The following is a 15736-nucleotide window of genomic DNA, read 5'->3' on the forward strand; positions in this document are numbered from 1 at the left end:
CACCGTGTCACTGCTGCCCAAAACTGGGTGGCTGAGCAAGGAGAGGGCCAGGTGGTGGTGCCGAGTGCAGCACAGTCAAGCGTGGACGCGGCGCATGCTGACATTTTTTGCCTTCGCTGACTGCTGGAGGGAGAGGAAAAATCTGCTTTTCCATATGCTTGTGCTCGTTGCAACCCTTCCCTCCACCCACTGCCCCCTCCTCCTCTGCTCCCCAGTCCCAACCAGATGGCTCCCTGAACATTGTTTACCTTGGGTGACGGTCCCAGATGCAGAGTGTGTCCATCGGCATCCCCATTACGCCCAGTTAGTTTTTTCTCATTCCTCTGCTGCCTCTTAGGCTCAAGTGCCAGTCGCAGCTCTTACACTCAAGTTGCATGAAATCTGTTCATTTTGCGTCTCCCGCTCACACAAACACACACCACGTCAAGTAAACGCACTCATCTACACACTGGTTCGCTCGCTCTCAATTACTTTCTCTTTTGCCTTGGTTGTTCACACTTGCATTAACACATCTCTTGACACCTTCTCCGTCCCATACCGAATCCAAAAATACACATATTGTTTTCCTGATCGGGGCTGCAGTCTTTTTCCGATCTCCACTTGTTTTCCATGCATTGCGCGTGTTGTTGACATATGGGAGCTCCCTTATGGCTCCATATTGAAGATAGAAATAGGCCTCCAGATGTTGCCAGCATGGAGGGACAGATGTAGTGAGCACCACTGGGTGGAGCGCCACAAAAGCATGTCATCCCAACAAGCTGAACCTCGCCCCTTCTAAGTCCCCAATCTAAAAGGCAGGCCTAAAAGGAATAGTCCAACATTTTTAATGTTTAGCTTTTTGCCTCAGTCTTTGGCTCATAAAAAGGCAACAGAAACTGTTCCTGTAACTGTGCATGCATTTCTTATCTAGAAATGGGCGAGGGTTGCTCATCCAGGTCAGCTTAACTCAAACACTGGTAGTCCAGTCAAGTCAATGTCATTCACTAATCGCTCCTGTGTGCTTGTATGATTTGTTTATTTACAACGTTGTAGTTTTGTACTTTATGTAATTTTAGAACCAAATAAATATGTGAACATCACAGGCACTTCCTGGTTTCTTTCCAGTATGTATTTGATTCTAAAATGACCTCTAACGTGTGAAAATATAGAGTGCAACATAACGTGCTAAATAAACAAGTCCAAACAAACACACAGTTTTATATCTTTTGAAATGATATAAGCTAACCAGGATGAGCGACCTTTGCCCATTTCTATATCAAAAATGCATGTACAGTTTCATGAATGGTTTCTGTCGCCTTTTCTTGAGCCGCTGAGTGAGGACAAAGAGCTAAAAATTGAAAATGTTGAACTATTCCTTTAAAATTATCTCCTTATTTTTCATTAGTGGTTTTTTCCAGTTAATGTAACAGAAATGTTAGCCAAAGGAAAAATAATAATTAGATAATATTGTCATTGAATATTAAAGGTGAAGTAAGTGTTTTTTTATGTTAATATAAAAAATCGCTCTTTATGCATACAGTGATCACTTTCATAATGTGCGCGTTTCATAAAGCCAATTTCTCAGTCAGCTGCTCTGCATTTAATCGGCAAATAAACTTTTCGGGGGATCCCGAAATTAATATCCTATCACAAGAGAGAACGCTACAAACCGACACCCGTCTCACTCATGGTCTCACTGCCGCTGCACGCCAGAGCGACAGATGGGTGAATGTTTATGCGCCTACAATGACGGAGCAGGTAAAAATCCTTCCCAATGTCTGTTTTGATGGTTTTTATCATGTTTTTATCACACGTATGGATCTGAGAGAATGCTTGATAACTCGCTGCTTGAAGACCGCAGTGCATTAATGTGGTGAAGTAGGGACGAGCGAGGAGACCGCTAACTGCAGTAACTGACAGGAACTTAGCTAAAAGAACCATTCCGCTTACAGCACCTTTAATACAACATTTTGTCTGTACAAACTGAAGGACTCAGCAGCAGATCTGAGAGAGGCTGTGTGCTGTGTGTGTCTAATAAAGTAATTGGATTTTTCTTCCTTCAATATCTCTAACTGAAATGTTGTTCGTACTCCCATTCATTTGAATGGACTTAGTTTGCGTTTAAAATGCAAATGAAGAGACCATGGATGAAAGCCCACGGTTCATAACAAGCGACAGGGCACCTTCACTAAGGTCCTTGGCCTTGAGGAGAAAAAGCTGGCTGGGGAGCGGCCATCAATGGGCTTACCACCACTGTAGGTTGCATTGCCTTTTCAATAAATGTGTTGTGCAGAAGGAGTGGTGCAGTGAATTGAATATGGAAGTATAAATATGTATAATATGTATAAATATATAATATGAAGTAGACGACCAGGGAGAGTAAAGGTGCAGGTTGGTATGATAAGTATGATGGTTTACAGTTCAGCTGAATTTCCTTGGTTTGAAAATAAACAAGTTCAGGCCATTGAGCTCACTGCCAGCCCACTCTCTTGACTGGCTTATACGGGTGAAGTGCTCAAGGAGAAAACTCTTTGTGTGTACACCAGCATTTGGTTGTTTTCTCTCCAGCCCCTATAGGCTTTTAGGTGCTTCCATGCAATTTGGTTAACATTTTAATTCTCATTTAATTATAAATGATATGACTTTTAGCAATGATTTTAGTCTAACAGTGATAATATTCAAATTAACATGGACATATTCTTTCTACTTGGACTTGTCATTTTCTGTAGTATATTGTGTTACTAGAATCATTTACTCAAGTGTTTGAATAATTGAAACTGAGTCAGGCCTTCTTGAAAGCAGGTGATTTACTTGCAAACAGCAAATGCAAGGGTCAAACAACATGTATCACAAGTGTAGCTTACATGATTGAATACAAAGAAATGAACAGTGTACATGGGATTATATGCAAGAGAAGGTGGTGTGTGCGCAAACACACTAAGTTTGGTGTGTCCAGCCCTTGTTTTGCTGGCGAAAGCAGAAATGTTTTTTAATTAGGTAGATATTCCCAGAAATTCATCTCAGCTGGTGTTATCCTTCATACAATGTCTGATAACAGAAAATGGGAGTCATTTCTCCTCAACTACTGTGCACATGAATGCGTCATACCTCTGTATGTGCCAAAATCTTATTAGGCAGTTTCTTCTTCAAGGCTAAACAACAACTTTTGTCTTAGCAAAACACTTTGGGGCTGTTAGTTTACTGGGACAAAGTTCAACAGGCAGAAAGCATGTATTGAGCATTAAAACATTATACAATTATAAGGCAAATTAAATTCTGTTAACATATTGAAAGACCTTTTTGAATAGTTTTTTGCTTCATGTTATGTTGAGATCCAGTTGCGATGGACAAGCTACAGCAATTTTATGATTTATGATTAACACTTGCGTGCAGAAATATTCCGTATTCAGCCTCATGAGTAGGGTTGCAAAATTCCCTGAAAAAAGTTGGATACTTTCTATGGGAATTAAGAATTGATGGGAATTTGGGAATAAACCTAAATGGAAATTTGCTCAATTTAAAGGTGCTGTAAGCGGGATGGTTCTTTTAGCTAACTTCCTGTCAGTGAGTGCAGTTAGCAGTCCCCTCGCTCGTCCCTACGTCAACACATTAATGCACTGCGCGGTCTTCAAGCAGCGAGTTATCTAGCATCATTCATCTCAGATCCATAAGTGTGATGAAACATGATAAAAACCATCAAAACAGACATTGGGAAGGATTTTTACCTGCTCCGCCATTGTAGGCGCATACACATTCACCCATCTGTTGCACTGGCGTGCACCGGCAGTGAGACGGGTGTCGGTTTGTAGCGTTCTCTCTTGTGATTGGATATAAATTTCGGGATCCTCCAATAACTTTATTTGCCGAATACATGCAGAGCAGCTGACATCGGCTTTATGAAACGCACGCATTATGCAAGTATGAATAAAGAGTGATTTTACACTTATATTAACATAAATAAACTGCTTACTTCACCTTTAATGTTACCTTTTATACAACCTTTTAATGGTCCTTATTTTGTCAAGCCTGAAACTGCAACTGGAGTCTCCTCCGGCAGACACTACATATTATACTGACTCTAAGTGGCAAAAAAAACATATTGACAACCTCCATTACTTGTTGAACATAAACCAATGCTCATTTACCTCTTTTCCTCTTCTGACTTTTTAACATTTGTGTAACAATGCAACATTTTGAAGGGTTTCTGTTTGACCCAAAGCTGTGACTATTATGTCCTTTTGAACTTTCTGACAGGTAATGCTTTTGACTGGATATGTGTCATTCCATCTAGCTTAACAAACTGTGTGCATGAGGGCATGCCCCTCTTCTACTTTTATGGCAACCTTTTTCCTTACTAGTTTGCGTATCCGAAGCTACCACTGTAACATGTGTCAGTGACATGTTATTGGAATTGAGACATCATGGTGTTGGCTTTGTTGTGAGCTGTCGCCATCAGCTCCACTACCTCTGTCCCCAGTAGACTATCAGTAGAATCTGACCATCTGTGTCTTAGTTTGGGGCTTGAGGTTAGTTTTCATCTGTGATCTGGAGTAACAGCTGGCTGTGGAGAGCCATTCCTCCAGCCCCTGCCCCCCACCCCTCACTCCCTCACTAACCAGCGGAAACTTCTACAGCTGTCATCTGCTTTCCCAAATGACCCAGCTCTCCTTCCAGCTGCCATCCCAGCATCCTGCTCCCAGCCCCAGTCTGGCTTCAAGGCTAAGCCCGAGTCTTTTCTCTGTATCCTGCCACAATTCACATTTAAAGTCAGGCTGACATTTTTTTTTCTAGCTGCAAGGCCGACCTCCAGTTGCCAGCCCAGTTGTTAACCCTGCCACCATCTCAGCTGTGTCTTAAAGCTTTGGCTGCCAAGTCTCGCTGCCAAACACTGCATCAAGTTAAATGCCAAATTACAAACTGGATATTTTGTCAATTGCAAAGACCGCCCACACACAATATCCCCATCATGTATCTGTAATGTCCAAGGTTGCACTATATGCGGTGTTAGAATGGCCTAGAGGAAAAATGTCCCTGGTTAGATCCCCTGCACCTGGCGGGAGGGTGCTTTTTGTTATACTAGTGGTGACTGGTATTACATCTACGGTGCCCACCATCTCTACCATTGTGACCTTGAGCAAGGCACTTAACCCCAAACTGCTCCAGGCAGCTGCACTGTGGCTGACCTTGCGCGAGGACCCCCTTGAGAGGGGATATGCGAAAAGACAAATTTCAATGTAGCCATTGACCAATAAAGCAACTTAACTCACTATCTCATAACAATCATGTTACAGATACACATGTGTTTTAGTGTTCTACTACTGTGCATTACTGACCTGTTTGGTTTCTCTGTGTTCCAGGAGCTTCACCCAAGATCATCAAGCTTCAAGAGGAAGCATCAGATTATAGTGATCTGCCCAAAGGCAAGAGTCCAGCCATCAACAGCACCCTGGTCCCTGTTAAAGGCATAAATAACCTCGGTAACACCTGCTTTTTCAATGCTGTTATGCAGGTTGGTATAACTATCTGTTAATGTCAGTTCAAACAAAAATATATTTCTGTGTGTTGACCCATCCAAGCGTGACATATTGCTGATTATTAATTGCATCAGTCCTTATGAAATATGCCGCAGTATTGAATAATATGATATGTATTCAGGTATGATAAAACTTACCCGTCACTATAAACCTGAAACTCGATCACATTATTGTACAAAAGGATTTGTTCCTGCATATAACCTGCCTACTGTCCTTGCTTCATCTGAAGAGGGATTTCCATTCTAGCATGGCATTATCAATATGTATGCCTTTTAGAATGTGTAAACACTCTTCAAGTGCTGCTTCTTGAGAGTCCTGGCCTATAGTAAACCAGATTACGGTCTGACAATGACGGTGAGTGTAAACAAGCTAGGCCTTGAGGTCATTTTGAAGTATATTCAACACAGAAGTAAATGCAGTGTAGGCCTGGACACATTCACCTGCCCACACACAAGTGGCACTCAGTTGGTGCAGAGCATGTTCACCATACAACACAGCTATAGAGCCTGCCTAGTCTTTCTCTGGTCGTGTCATGGTGACTGCAAACTGACGCGCCTCTCCAACAATGAAGCTGTTTTTGTCCACCATTTTGTTAATCACCCTCAGGGCCTTCCCTGTTGATTGAAATTTGAGCGAGCGCGCTTTACATGCCTTTCCCTCCCACTCCCTGTCTGTCTGTATTGTCTCCTTGAAAATTGCAATCTTTCTGGTGAAAACACATAATTGTCAGAGGATGAGCTGTGTCCGTGTTCACAATGCCAGCGCCTTTGTGTGTTTTCCATAGCAACTGTCTTCATTGCCAGGATGTGACAAAACAAATATCTGCTGAGAGGGACGGAAAATATGTTTCTCTAAAATGGAATGACAATGCCTGCTCCAGGCTACCTACTCACCAAGGATTTTATTCCTATTTAATCTCACTGATAGATTGGAAAGCTTCTTTTAGAATAATGCACTCCCCACCAAGTTTCCTGAATCCTAAAAAAATTCAGAAACATTTCACATTGGGTATTTTAATGGACCACACCTTAAACCAAATGTGGATATAGTTTCATGTCCTAACTTTTTTGTTGTCGTCTTTTATGCTCCACAACATTGTTATTGAGTCTTTTCATGAGATGAATAGTTAAATGAGTGTGGTCTGACCAGTTTAAGGATCCACTGATTTTGTGAAAAATCTAATCTAATGTCATTCCTGAATAATACCTTGATGTGATGCCATTCAATGTATTTATAGATTTGAATGGTTAATGTCTCTACACTTATAAAATACTTCTGGTGTCCCCACAGAACCTGTCTCAGACACACATGCTCATCGACCTCATCCAGGAACTGAAAGAGAAAGGGTACAAACTGAGGATCTCCGCTCCTGTCGACACCAATCTGGTACAGTTTGCCCGCCATCCCTTTTACGTCTCTAAATGCTAGTCAAACTAAACATAAATAGACCAAATATGAATGAGTTTGCTTTTGACATGATTGTCCTGATCTTGTACCTGCCTGAGCCACTGTTCCTTGTTCTATCTATTGCTCTAATTTAAAAAATGACTCAGAAAATAAACTGTAAATAAATTGAATAATAAGATTTGATCATATGTAAAATGTGTTATTTGGTATATGGGCAACATTCTGTCTAATTTTAAAGCTGCAACATGTTTTCAGAACAAAATGTACATCTTAATGAACATTTGAAGCAATTGTTTATCAGTGATTCTTGAGAATCAAAAGGCTGGGACAAAATGTAACTGCTGTTATATTTAAAAATTTAAATATTTAAAATATTAGATGTTATTAGGGTTTAAGAATAGAATGTCTGGAGCACAATTATCCCCTTAAATTTAATTTAAAAAAAACAGTGTGTCCACATAGTAGGTTTCAATCTTTCATATGCAATAAAACCTATTAAAAATGTACTTGAATGATTAAAAATAGCTTTTTTCATCAAAGGCAACACTAAATAATCTCTCATATCAATAAAAAAAAATTCTACAACACACCATGTTTTATAAGGTTTCTAAGTGGGGGGACACTTTTTGTCACCACCGTCAGACATTTCATTAAAATGTAATAAAATCAGGCAATATGAGGGGCAGCTGTCTCCGTGAAGGACCTATTGTCACAAGCTATCTGTGCAGAGTACATTAGAGTCAAACAGGCTCTGATTAGTGTTGTAGTTTTAGAATATTTTACATTACAAATCTTGAAAGTCCTGCGTCACAACCATGATACGTCAACACCGACTTACAATTTCTGAAGAAGTTATACAAAATGTTTTGATAATTTTATTTTCCTGAAGTAGTTCATACTAGCACCTAACATCAACAGAAAAACCAAACTGCTTCTAGAAAAACTCTATTTGTTCTGTTTAAGAAACGTTAAATATGTCAACACCGTCAGATATCAAAAACATGTATATTCATATACATTTTGAAAATATTTTTATCAGTTTTGGTGAATATTTGTGATCACTATACATCTCAAGGGTCTATCATAAAATGAGGGAACATTTATTTGTGTTTTTTGGTGTCTGACAGAGTTGACACAAAATAAGGAATGGCAAGCTAAAAAGCCCATGTTAAAAAGGAGAAACAAGGTAAAAAGTCCATTTTGATAAAAAGGACGAAAGCTGGGAGGTTGTGTCAAACCTTAGCTCAGTAGCTTAGTACATGTTGGGTACATACATGTAATTTAATTTGTCTAAACATAGGGTTTGCATTTTTTTGGGTTTTGTCCCACTTCTCAAGAATCACTGATATAAACTTGTCCTCTTGTATTTCTGACCGTATTCAGTAGAAGGCACCCAGATTTCTATAAATAAATAAACAAAATCAACCATGAGTTGTTCAAAATAGTCAACAAATTGCTTGTATTGCCACACAAAGTTGATAACAAGTTGGATCCTGTCTGCTTGATGTCTTTTTGAAATATGGAAACATGACTTCCTTTGGTTGGTTCTCTTATATTCCAGAGTCCGCTGACAGTGACGCTGCCCAGTCCAGAGCCCCTGACGGCGGCCATGTTTCTCTTCCTACACAGCATGAAGGAACCAGGGAAAGGCCCGCTCAATCCCAAGGTCCTTTTCAACCAGCTCTGCCAAAAGTAAGGCCCCATTCTTCATAGCAGCCAGTTAACATCAAATCGGCCATTAAAGGTGGAGTGGTCGTTTCGGGGGAAAGCTTGTTGTCAAACTCACTTTGTGTCAAAATCATAGAATATCTTCCCATGATGGACTACCTGTCTGTACTGTGTGTGTGCACTGCGAACAAAATCTGGCGTTTATAGTACGCAGCCTACAGTAGGCTCTGCAAACTAGTATGTACAAAATGATTGTGAGGAGTTAAGTCACAGATTTTGACAACAAGCGTTCTCCAGAATCGTTGACTCCAACTTTTTAGAATACACTAGCTTCAAACTCTATATATGAATGTTTTCTCTGCCAAGAGAAGTCACACAGGAGCCACAGCTTTCACCTGCTTTCATGGCGACCATTTTAACCAGCCAGACTCAGGTAGCACCTGGTCCCAGCTGAATGACTTTCACACACACTCTGAGGTCAACACACAAAATACACTAAAGCCACTGCACCTTATTAAGTGTGTAGTGGCAGCAGCTAGCTTTTCTATTTGTTACTTTTTCTGCTAGTCGCCACAATGCTGTGCCACCTGTGTCATGTTTGATCCAGACCAAGGTCTAACTGGCAAACAGGCCCTATTCATCAAATGAAAAGTTGTTATGTTCTCTTTCATAAACAGTGTGAATGTTTGGTTGGCTGGCTTCTTGTTTTAGCATGGTACACTGCTGGTTGGGTCCGCCCTGTGTGTGTGTGTGTGTGTGTGTGTGTGTGTGTGTGTGTGTGTGTGTGTGTGTGTGTGTGTGTGTGTGTGTGTGTGTGTGTGTGTGTGTGTGTGTGTGTGTGTGTGTGTGTGTGTGTGTGTGTGTGTGTGTGTGTGTGTGTGTGTGTGTGTGTGTGTGTGTGGATAGGTGGGGGGGGGGGGGGGGGGTCTTGCACTGTTTAGTAGTGCAGGTGGGTGACCAGGGCATTTGACTTTGGCTGACTGGGTACTAGGGATGAGCCCGAATCCGAATATGTATTCGGATAAGCACGGATAATGAGTTAGATACGGATACGGATAATTTCCGAATAGTCCCGTTATTATTCGGGGATTTTTTTTTTTTTATATTATGCGCCTAATTGACGCAGCGCGTTCCGCCTCAATGACACAACAGGTAGAATGACACTAACAGCTGTTCTGCGGTGGACATGAGAGGACCGGGCGCGTCCCGTGACCCGCGGTCTCTCTCTTTTTATCCACTGATAAACGCAGCGCGTTCGCCCTTTCCCTTGAATAGAGGGTTCTACCGATCGCATTTGCTGCCGTTTTTATGTGAGTTTCCTCGTAACCCGGCCGCTGCCGTGGCGGAGAAGAGACGAACCGATGGAATATGCTGCACCCCGAGTCACCGTCAGCCCTTCCCCGATGTATTTACATTCACTAGGCCTACTGCTTAAACTCTATCAAACATCACAACATTTCCATCAAACTGATGCATAGGACCTGTTCTTTTTCAGCTGTCAATCAATGCGTATATGGCTAGGCCTACTTCAGGACCTATACAATAACATCGGAAACTGCAAACTTGACACATTAAAATCACATGTGGCTTTGTGGAAAGGCTAACATATTATTTAGGGTTTATGAGATTGGTATGTTGATGAATATTGTTCCTAAATCTTAGTTTAGTAAAACAAAAGTAAAAAAAGAGGGAGGGGGAGAGATAGAGAAAAAATAATCATGAAATACAGCTGTATTTCCCCCAGTTAAAGGGATACCTTAATTAAGTTAAAAGTAAAACACTGGCCCTCATTTACTAACAGTGAGTAGCCTATGCACAGATTTGGGCTGTTATTTATCAATATTTTCGTTCCCTGAATTTCTTTGTATTCTGAGAACAAAGAAGAGAGAGAGAGAGAGGGATGAAAAGGTAGAAATATATCTGACTTTTTGACTTATATGTCAACATTACATCAATGTGATGCTTTGAAGGGACAACAATTGCATTGACAATGAATATTAGTTTAGAAAATCAATTTAGGTGTGACTTCCTTTAATGTAGGCTAATGTAAAAGAAACTTCCGGTATACGCCACGCCCACTTCTTGTTGTGTATCCGGATACAGATACAGATACAGATAATTTTGTTGGTTGAACAGATACAGATACAGATACAGATAATGACGTCTCCGCACACCCCTACTGGGTACATCTCTGGTGCGGCTTTGACATTTATTCTGGTACCTAGCTTTGATCACAAAGGCCTACTTCGTTGTTTCTGAGAGTGGGAGTGTGTGTGTGTGTATGTATGTATGTGGCCACCTCACCTGGTACCACCTCAGCCTGCAACACTCATCTAGGCAATTGTGCATTCAGACAGCATGCATTGCACACACACACACACACACACACACACACACACACACACACACACACCTTTATGCATTCACATGCGTCTAATTTCACGTAGAGTTAATCTATTCCACTACCATGCATTTGAATAGAGACATGACTTTTCAGCCTCAGAACCCATATGGTACACGTATACCACAAGGGAACCTTTATTAAGGCCAGTATAGCATTGTTGTGAACATATATACTGTAAATGCAATGCTGACACACATTGTATTCGATATATTGTCTTTCTAGTACCTTGTAATCCTGCTTGTATTGTATTGAAATTCAGAGTCATCATTTTGGCAAGATCAAAATCCTTATCATAGCTTTTATTTCCAACAATGTCACCACATAGTATGTGGTGACATCAAAAATGCTGTTGTTGAGGCAAAACCAAGAAATCCAGAGGAATTGTAGACTGTAGTCCAATCGTCCTGGGCTGAAACACCTGTTCACAGGTGCCATAAATTGGTCGGCTCCCTGCAACACAGAAACAGAGGTTATACAACTAAATATTAGTTCAGTGATTCATAGGAAAGCTAAATCTTCATGCATTTTTCAGTTGATACAGTAAATGTTTGAGTTGTAAAGAAAAATGCAGACACTGCTATTTTTTTGAACAGTCTAATATTCCTTTTTCTTCACTTTCTGTAAAGATGAAGAAACATTTGACAAAAGTTTCTTCATATTTGGAGTTGGAATTGAATGTGCAATGTCCCCAATGCATTTGCGTGTATGGAAATAAAAGCTATTATTAGGATTTTGATCTTTACTAAATGTTTTAAACACACTGCTATTATTTTGAACACAACTGTACATGATGTCAGTAGCATTGTGAGCTAGCCTGAGCTCACATGCTGCTCCACTAGACTCCTCCATACAGCCACATATCTGCAATCAGTCAAGGCTAAAGCGTTGAGCTGAAAGGACAGGGTCAAGAATGACTCCTTATTTGCTGGGACATTTTTCCCTCCATTTTAGTGACCTTTATGATGGCTACACTCAGCCTCCTCACCTGTCAATGCAAGCTCTTGTCACTCATAGAGGATTGGGGTCTCGCCCTTGACGACTGAGAGCGCTTTTTCCATTTCTCTTTCACATTCTATCCTGGTATGTTTGTGTCGACAGGCAGGTTAATAAGGCTTTCTCTGGCTCATATAAGGGCCAGTTGGAGTGTTTACATGCATAACTAGAGCCCTATTGAGCCTGGTTTTGTGTGAATAGTTTGTGTGTGTGTTCACATGCATTTGACCCCAACCAGCTGAGTACCCCGCAGCCTGCCTCCGTCCCCAGCTTCCTGCCAGTGGAACAGCTCTGGTCTGGGCTAGGAGCAGTGCCAAGCTGTGTGGGTTGGATGGTCAGCACCACACTCTCTATCTGGTGCCAGAGAGGGTCCCAGCTTGTACCCAGGCCTTGTTTTACTACAGAGCTAGCAAGGCGGGGATATGGATTTGAATTCAAGACTCAAATATGTATCTGCTTCACTCTGAGAGCCTTTCTACTTCTTTTGTATATCTAAGGCATAATAAAGTAAGGTTTAATAAGAATGTTTCTAATTCTTACTATCAGAATTCAGAACGCCCTTTCTTGTATTGCAAAGAAAAAAAGGTGTCGCTGGCTCTCTTCTGCATCCATGCTCTCTGGATTAATGTCTACATATTCATTGTTGGTGAGAAATGTCATACAAATATTGGCTAGGGATACTAACTTTATAATCTGATGATTAGAATGTGTTCACTGTGGTCTACCTGTGCATTTAAGTTAACGTGAAGATAGGGATGTTTACGGTCCCTTTGTGTCCAACATATGGAGATGTAAGCTATTTGTACGGCTGAGTATGGCTTAATATCAGTGACCTACCGTATTATAAATGGCATGTTATCTTGTGGTGGTTTGATAAGATGTTGTTTGGTCCACTGTACCATATTTGGGCTTCACGTATATAGTGAGGCAACATTTGATTTTTTGTTCTATCACTGTTGTTTTCATTACTGCTTATGTATACTATATACCATTGGCTTCATCTCTGTGAGTAAATGATGGCCAATTTTTTTATGAGCAGTTTGCGGGTGCATTGTGTTGGCCATACGTGTGTGCATGTATTTGGGGAGGGGGGTGGGGGGGAGCTTGTGTGGCCTTGTGTCTGGTACTAACTCATCCGGCTATTAATTGTGTTAGCACCGCAGCTGTTTGTATTGGCCAGATTGAGCGCAGCGCTACAGGGCCCTTCTGCTTCTCCCCACTGGGATGAGCTTCCAGACCTCCTCATTCCACTGATACCAACCAAGCTTCTTCTTTTTTAAATCTTTCTCTCTACTGCTCTGTGTCAGTCTCTGTTTCTCTTTCTGTCTCAATCATTACCATTTATTAAAAAAAAAAGGTTTATTGCTTTATCCATCATGATCTTGGAAGATTGACAGACCAGTTAGTGGAACAAGAGGGGGACATTCCTTCACATGCTGTTCATCGTTTAGAGCTGGGGAATAAATTACATATGTGTTGTCTGCCATCCTCATCCTCCCCCCACCTTTGAAAAGAGCATAAGATACAAAGATCATGTCTCAATCTACTCGGGGAGGGGGCACTGTAGGCTACTGCTGACCTCCTGCTTAGGACCTGTGTTGAGGGCAGGTGGACATTTGTCCATCAAACACATGTATATCAGCTTGTGTCGCAAAGGGATGAATCATTTGAACTGAAATCTTCCCAATAAGTACGGAATGAATGGCATTACAAAACAGTGCAGTTAAATTGTATCAACACTAGGTTAATTAAAAGCAAAGACAACAGTGAATGTTAATACATCATTATCAGTTTTATACTGTACCAGCCATAAATGTGACGGCGGTAATTCCCTTTTGAAATGCCTTGCCCAACCCAGGAGGAAACAATGTTTTGCCTCTTTAAAATGACAGGACATCCATTAACACCAGACCCTAAGGAGCTGAAGACCACTGGTGTTAACCATGGAGTTAAGGACCTCCACATTACTACTAAAGGAGTCAAACCCAACACCCCAACCTCCCCTCACCTGCGAACCTCCACAACATTTGACCAAAGCAGTCATCTAAGCCTCTCTCCAGTGTGTGTTGTGGTGCCCGTTGGACCAACCTGTCCTGTGGTTGTGTGGCTGGCTGGGCTCTACAGGTTTCAGCGGCTCTAGCCTTGGCTGCCCATCTGCCCCTGGCATCTGTCCTCACATCTGTGAACACAGTCAACGGCCAAGGGACGGACCCAAGGAGAGCCTCCCCTCTAACCACTCTGGAGTTAATGTCCAGGATATAACATCCACATACAAGATGCCAATAAAATGGTCGAGAGCATACATTGTAGAACTGTGTTTTGACTACAAACTATTATTATTATCATCGTAATATACACAGCACTTTGGCCTTATAATAGCCCTCTGTGTTAACCCCATGGAACAAATGTGGTTAATTGGCTATTCATTTCATATATTTTTTTCCATTTTCATAGCTCTTCATAGCAAATGTTTTGATTGGAAATCTATGGAATAATTTTAAAATGTAGTGGCCATCCTACATTTACACCAGTTGAAAAGCTTTGTTAAGGTGCAATTTAAATCAGAGCCTGGAAGTTTAGTTTGCAGAGTGTGGTGCAGCATGTAGACTGCATAGTGTACATTGACTGTTAATTCTTCCCTTTTAATGTGTCCAACAGGTGTTTGGTTATACAGTATGTAAACACCTGGATCTGCCAGAAGTAAAAACATTTTTTTTTTCTCAGGGCTCCGAGGTTCAAGGGCTACCAACAACAAGACAGTCAGGAACTTCTGCACTACCTACTGGACTCCATACGAGTAGAGGAAACTAAAGTGAGCTTACACACACACACACACACACACACACACACACACACACACACGTACAGTATAGTAAATCTATATTTTTTTTCTTTTGGGGCAAACCATTCAAAAGAAATAACATAGATTTGTACAGGGGATGTTCTACCATCTCTAAGAATGAAAGACCATTTTAAAAATTAAACATCAGCCAGCTGACTTTACAGAATCCAGCTATTGTGGCGGGCAATGTTGTGTGTGTGTGTGTGTGTGTGTGTGTGTGTGTGTGTGTGTGTGTGTGTGTGTGTGTACCTGTAAAACCACATGCTTTTCCCACGTTTGGGGATCTTTTGTCATGTTCTTTCATAGTTTGCTGAAGTTTTTTTATTTCTTTTTTACTGAAAGGTCCTTCATATGTGCAAAAAGTATTCCTCGTACTTTTTGTATTTGAGGTTTCTTCGTAAATGCTTTTTGAACCTTTGATAAAAGAAAATGTGAATAAAGCGAGGACACAGTATCTCCATGCTTAGTCAGGTTTAAGAAAGCTCAAGGCAAGTCATTACAGGCTTTCGTTTTGTAGCTAAACCAATACTAACAAACTCAATTTCCCCTACTCAGTTTTGTTCTGCTTATTTTAGCACGCTAGAATTTAATAATGAAATGGTAAATATGATCAACATGACATCTGCTAAGCATCCCTGTGTTTTCATTTTTTCCAAATTCAAATGTTGACCTGGATTACTTGAATACACTTTTTTTAAATTAATGAAGCAGCAATTATTTAGTCCATGCTAATATCTGAAATGAATAATTGAGTTGAAAGTAGTACCAACAACAGGATTATCAAAAATGCGCGTCGGTTTCGAAAGCCAACAATTTCAGCACTTGGAAAAAATTATTAATGGCTATGGCATTTGTCATCGGCTTTATCAACCACTCCACTTGTTCAACTTTTCAATACTGTAGTTAAGT

General features: G+C 40.8%; 1 protein-coding gene across 1 annotated transcript in view; it reads left to right on the top strand.

Moving 5' to 3' along the window:
- The window catches only part of usp45 (ubiquitin specific peptidase 45), a 36528-nt gene that overhangs the window by 7125 nt on the left and 13667 nt on the right, over positions 1–15736 (top strand). The window contains exons 6-9 of the mRNA XM_080040006.1: positions 5337–5488; positions 6804–6899; positions 8482–8612; positions 14710–14797. Of these exons, the coding sequence (XP_079896132.1) occupies positions 5337–5488; positions 6804–6899; positions 8482–8612; positions 14710–14797 (467 nt within the window). The remainder of the gene's footprint in view (positions 1–5336; positions 5489–6803; positions 6900–8481; positions 8613–14709; positions 14798–15736) is intronic.

This window comes from Ammodytes marinus, assembly GCF_949987685.1.
Source record: "Ammodytes marinus genome assembly, chromosome: 13".
NCBI lineage: Eukaryota > Metazoa > Chordata > Actinopteri > Uranoscopiformes > Ammodytidae > Ammodytes > Ammodytes marinus.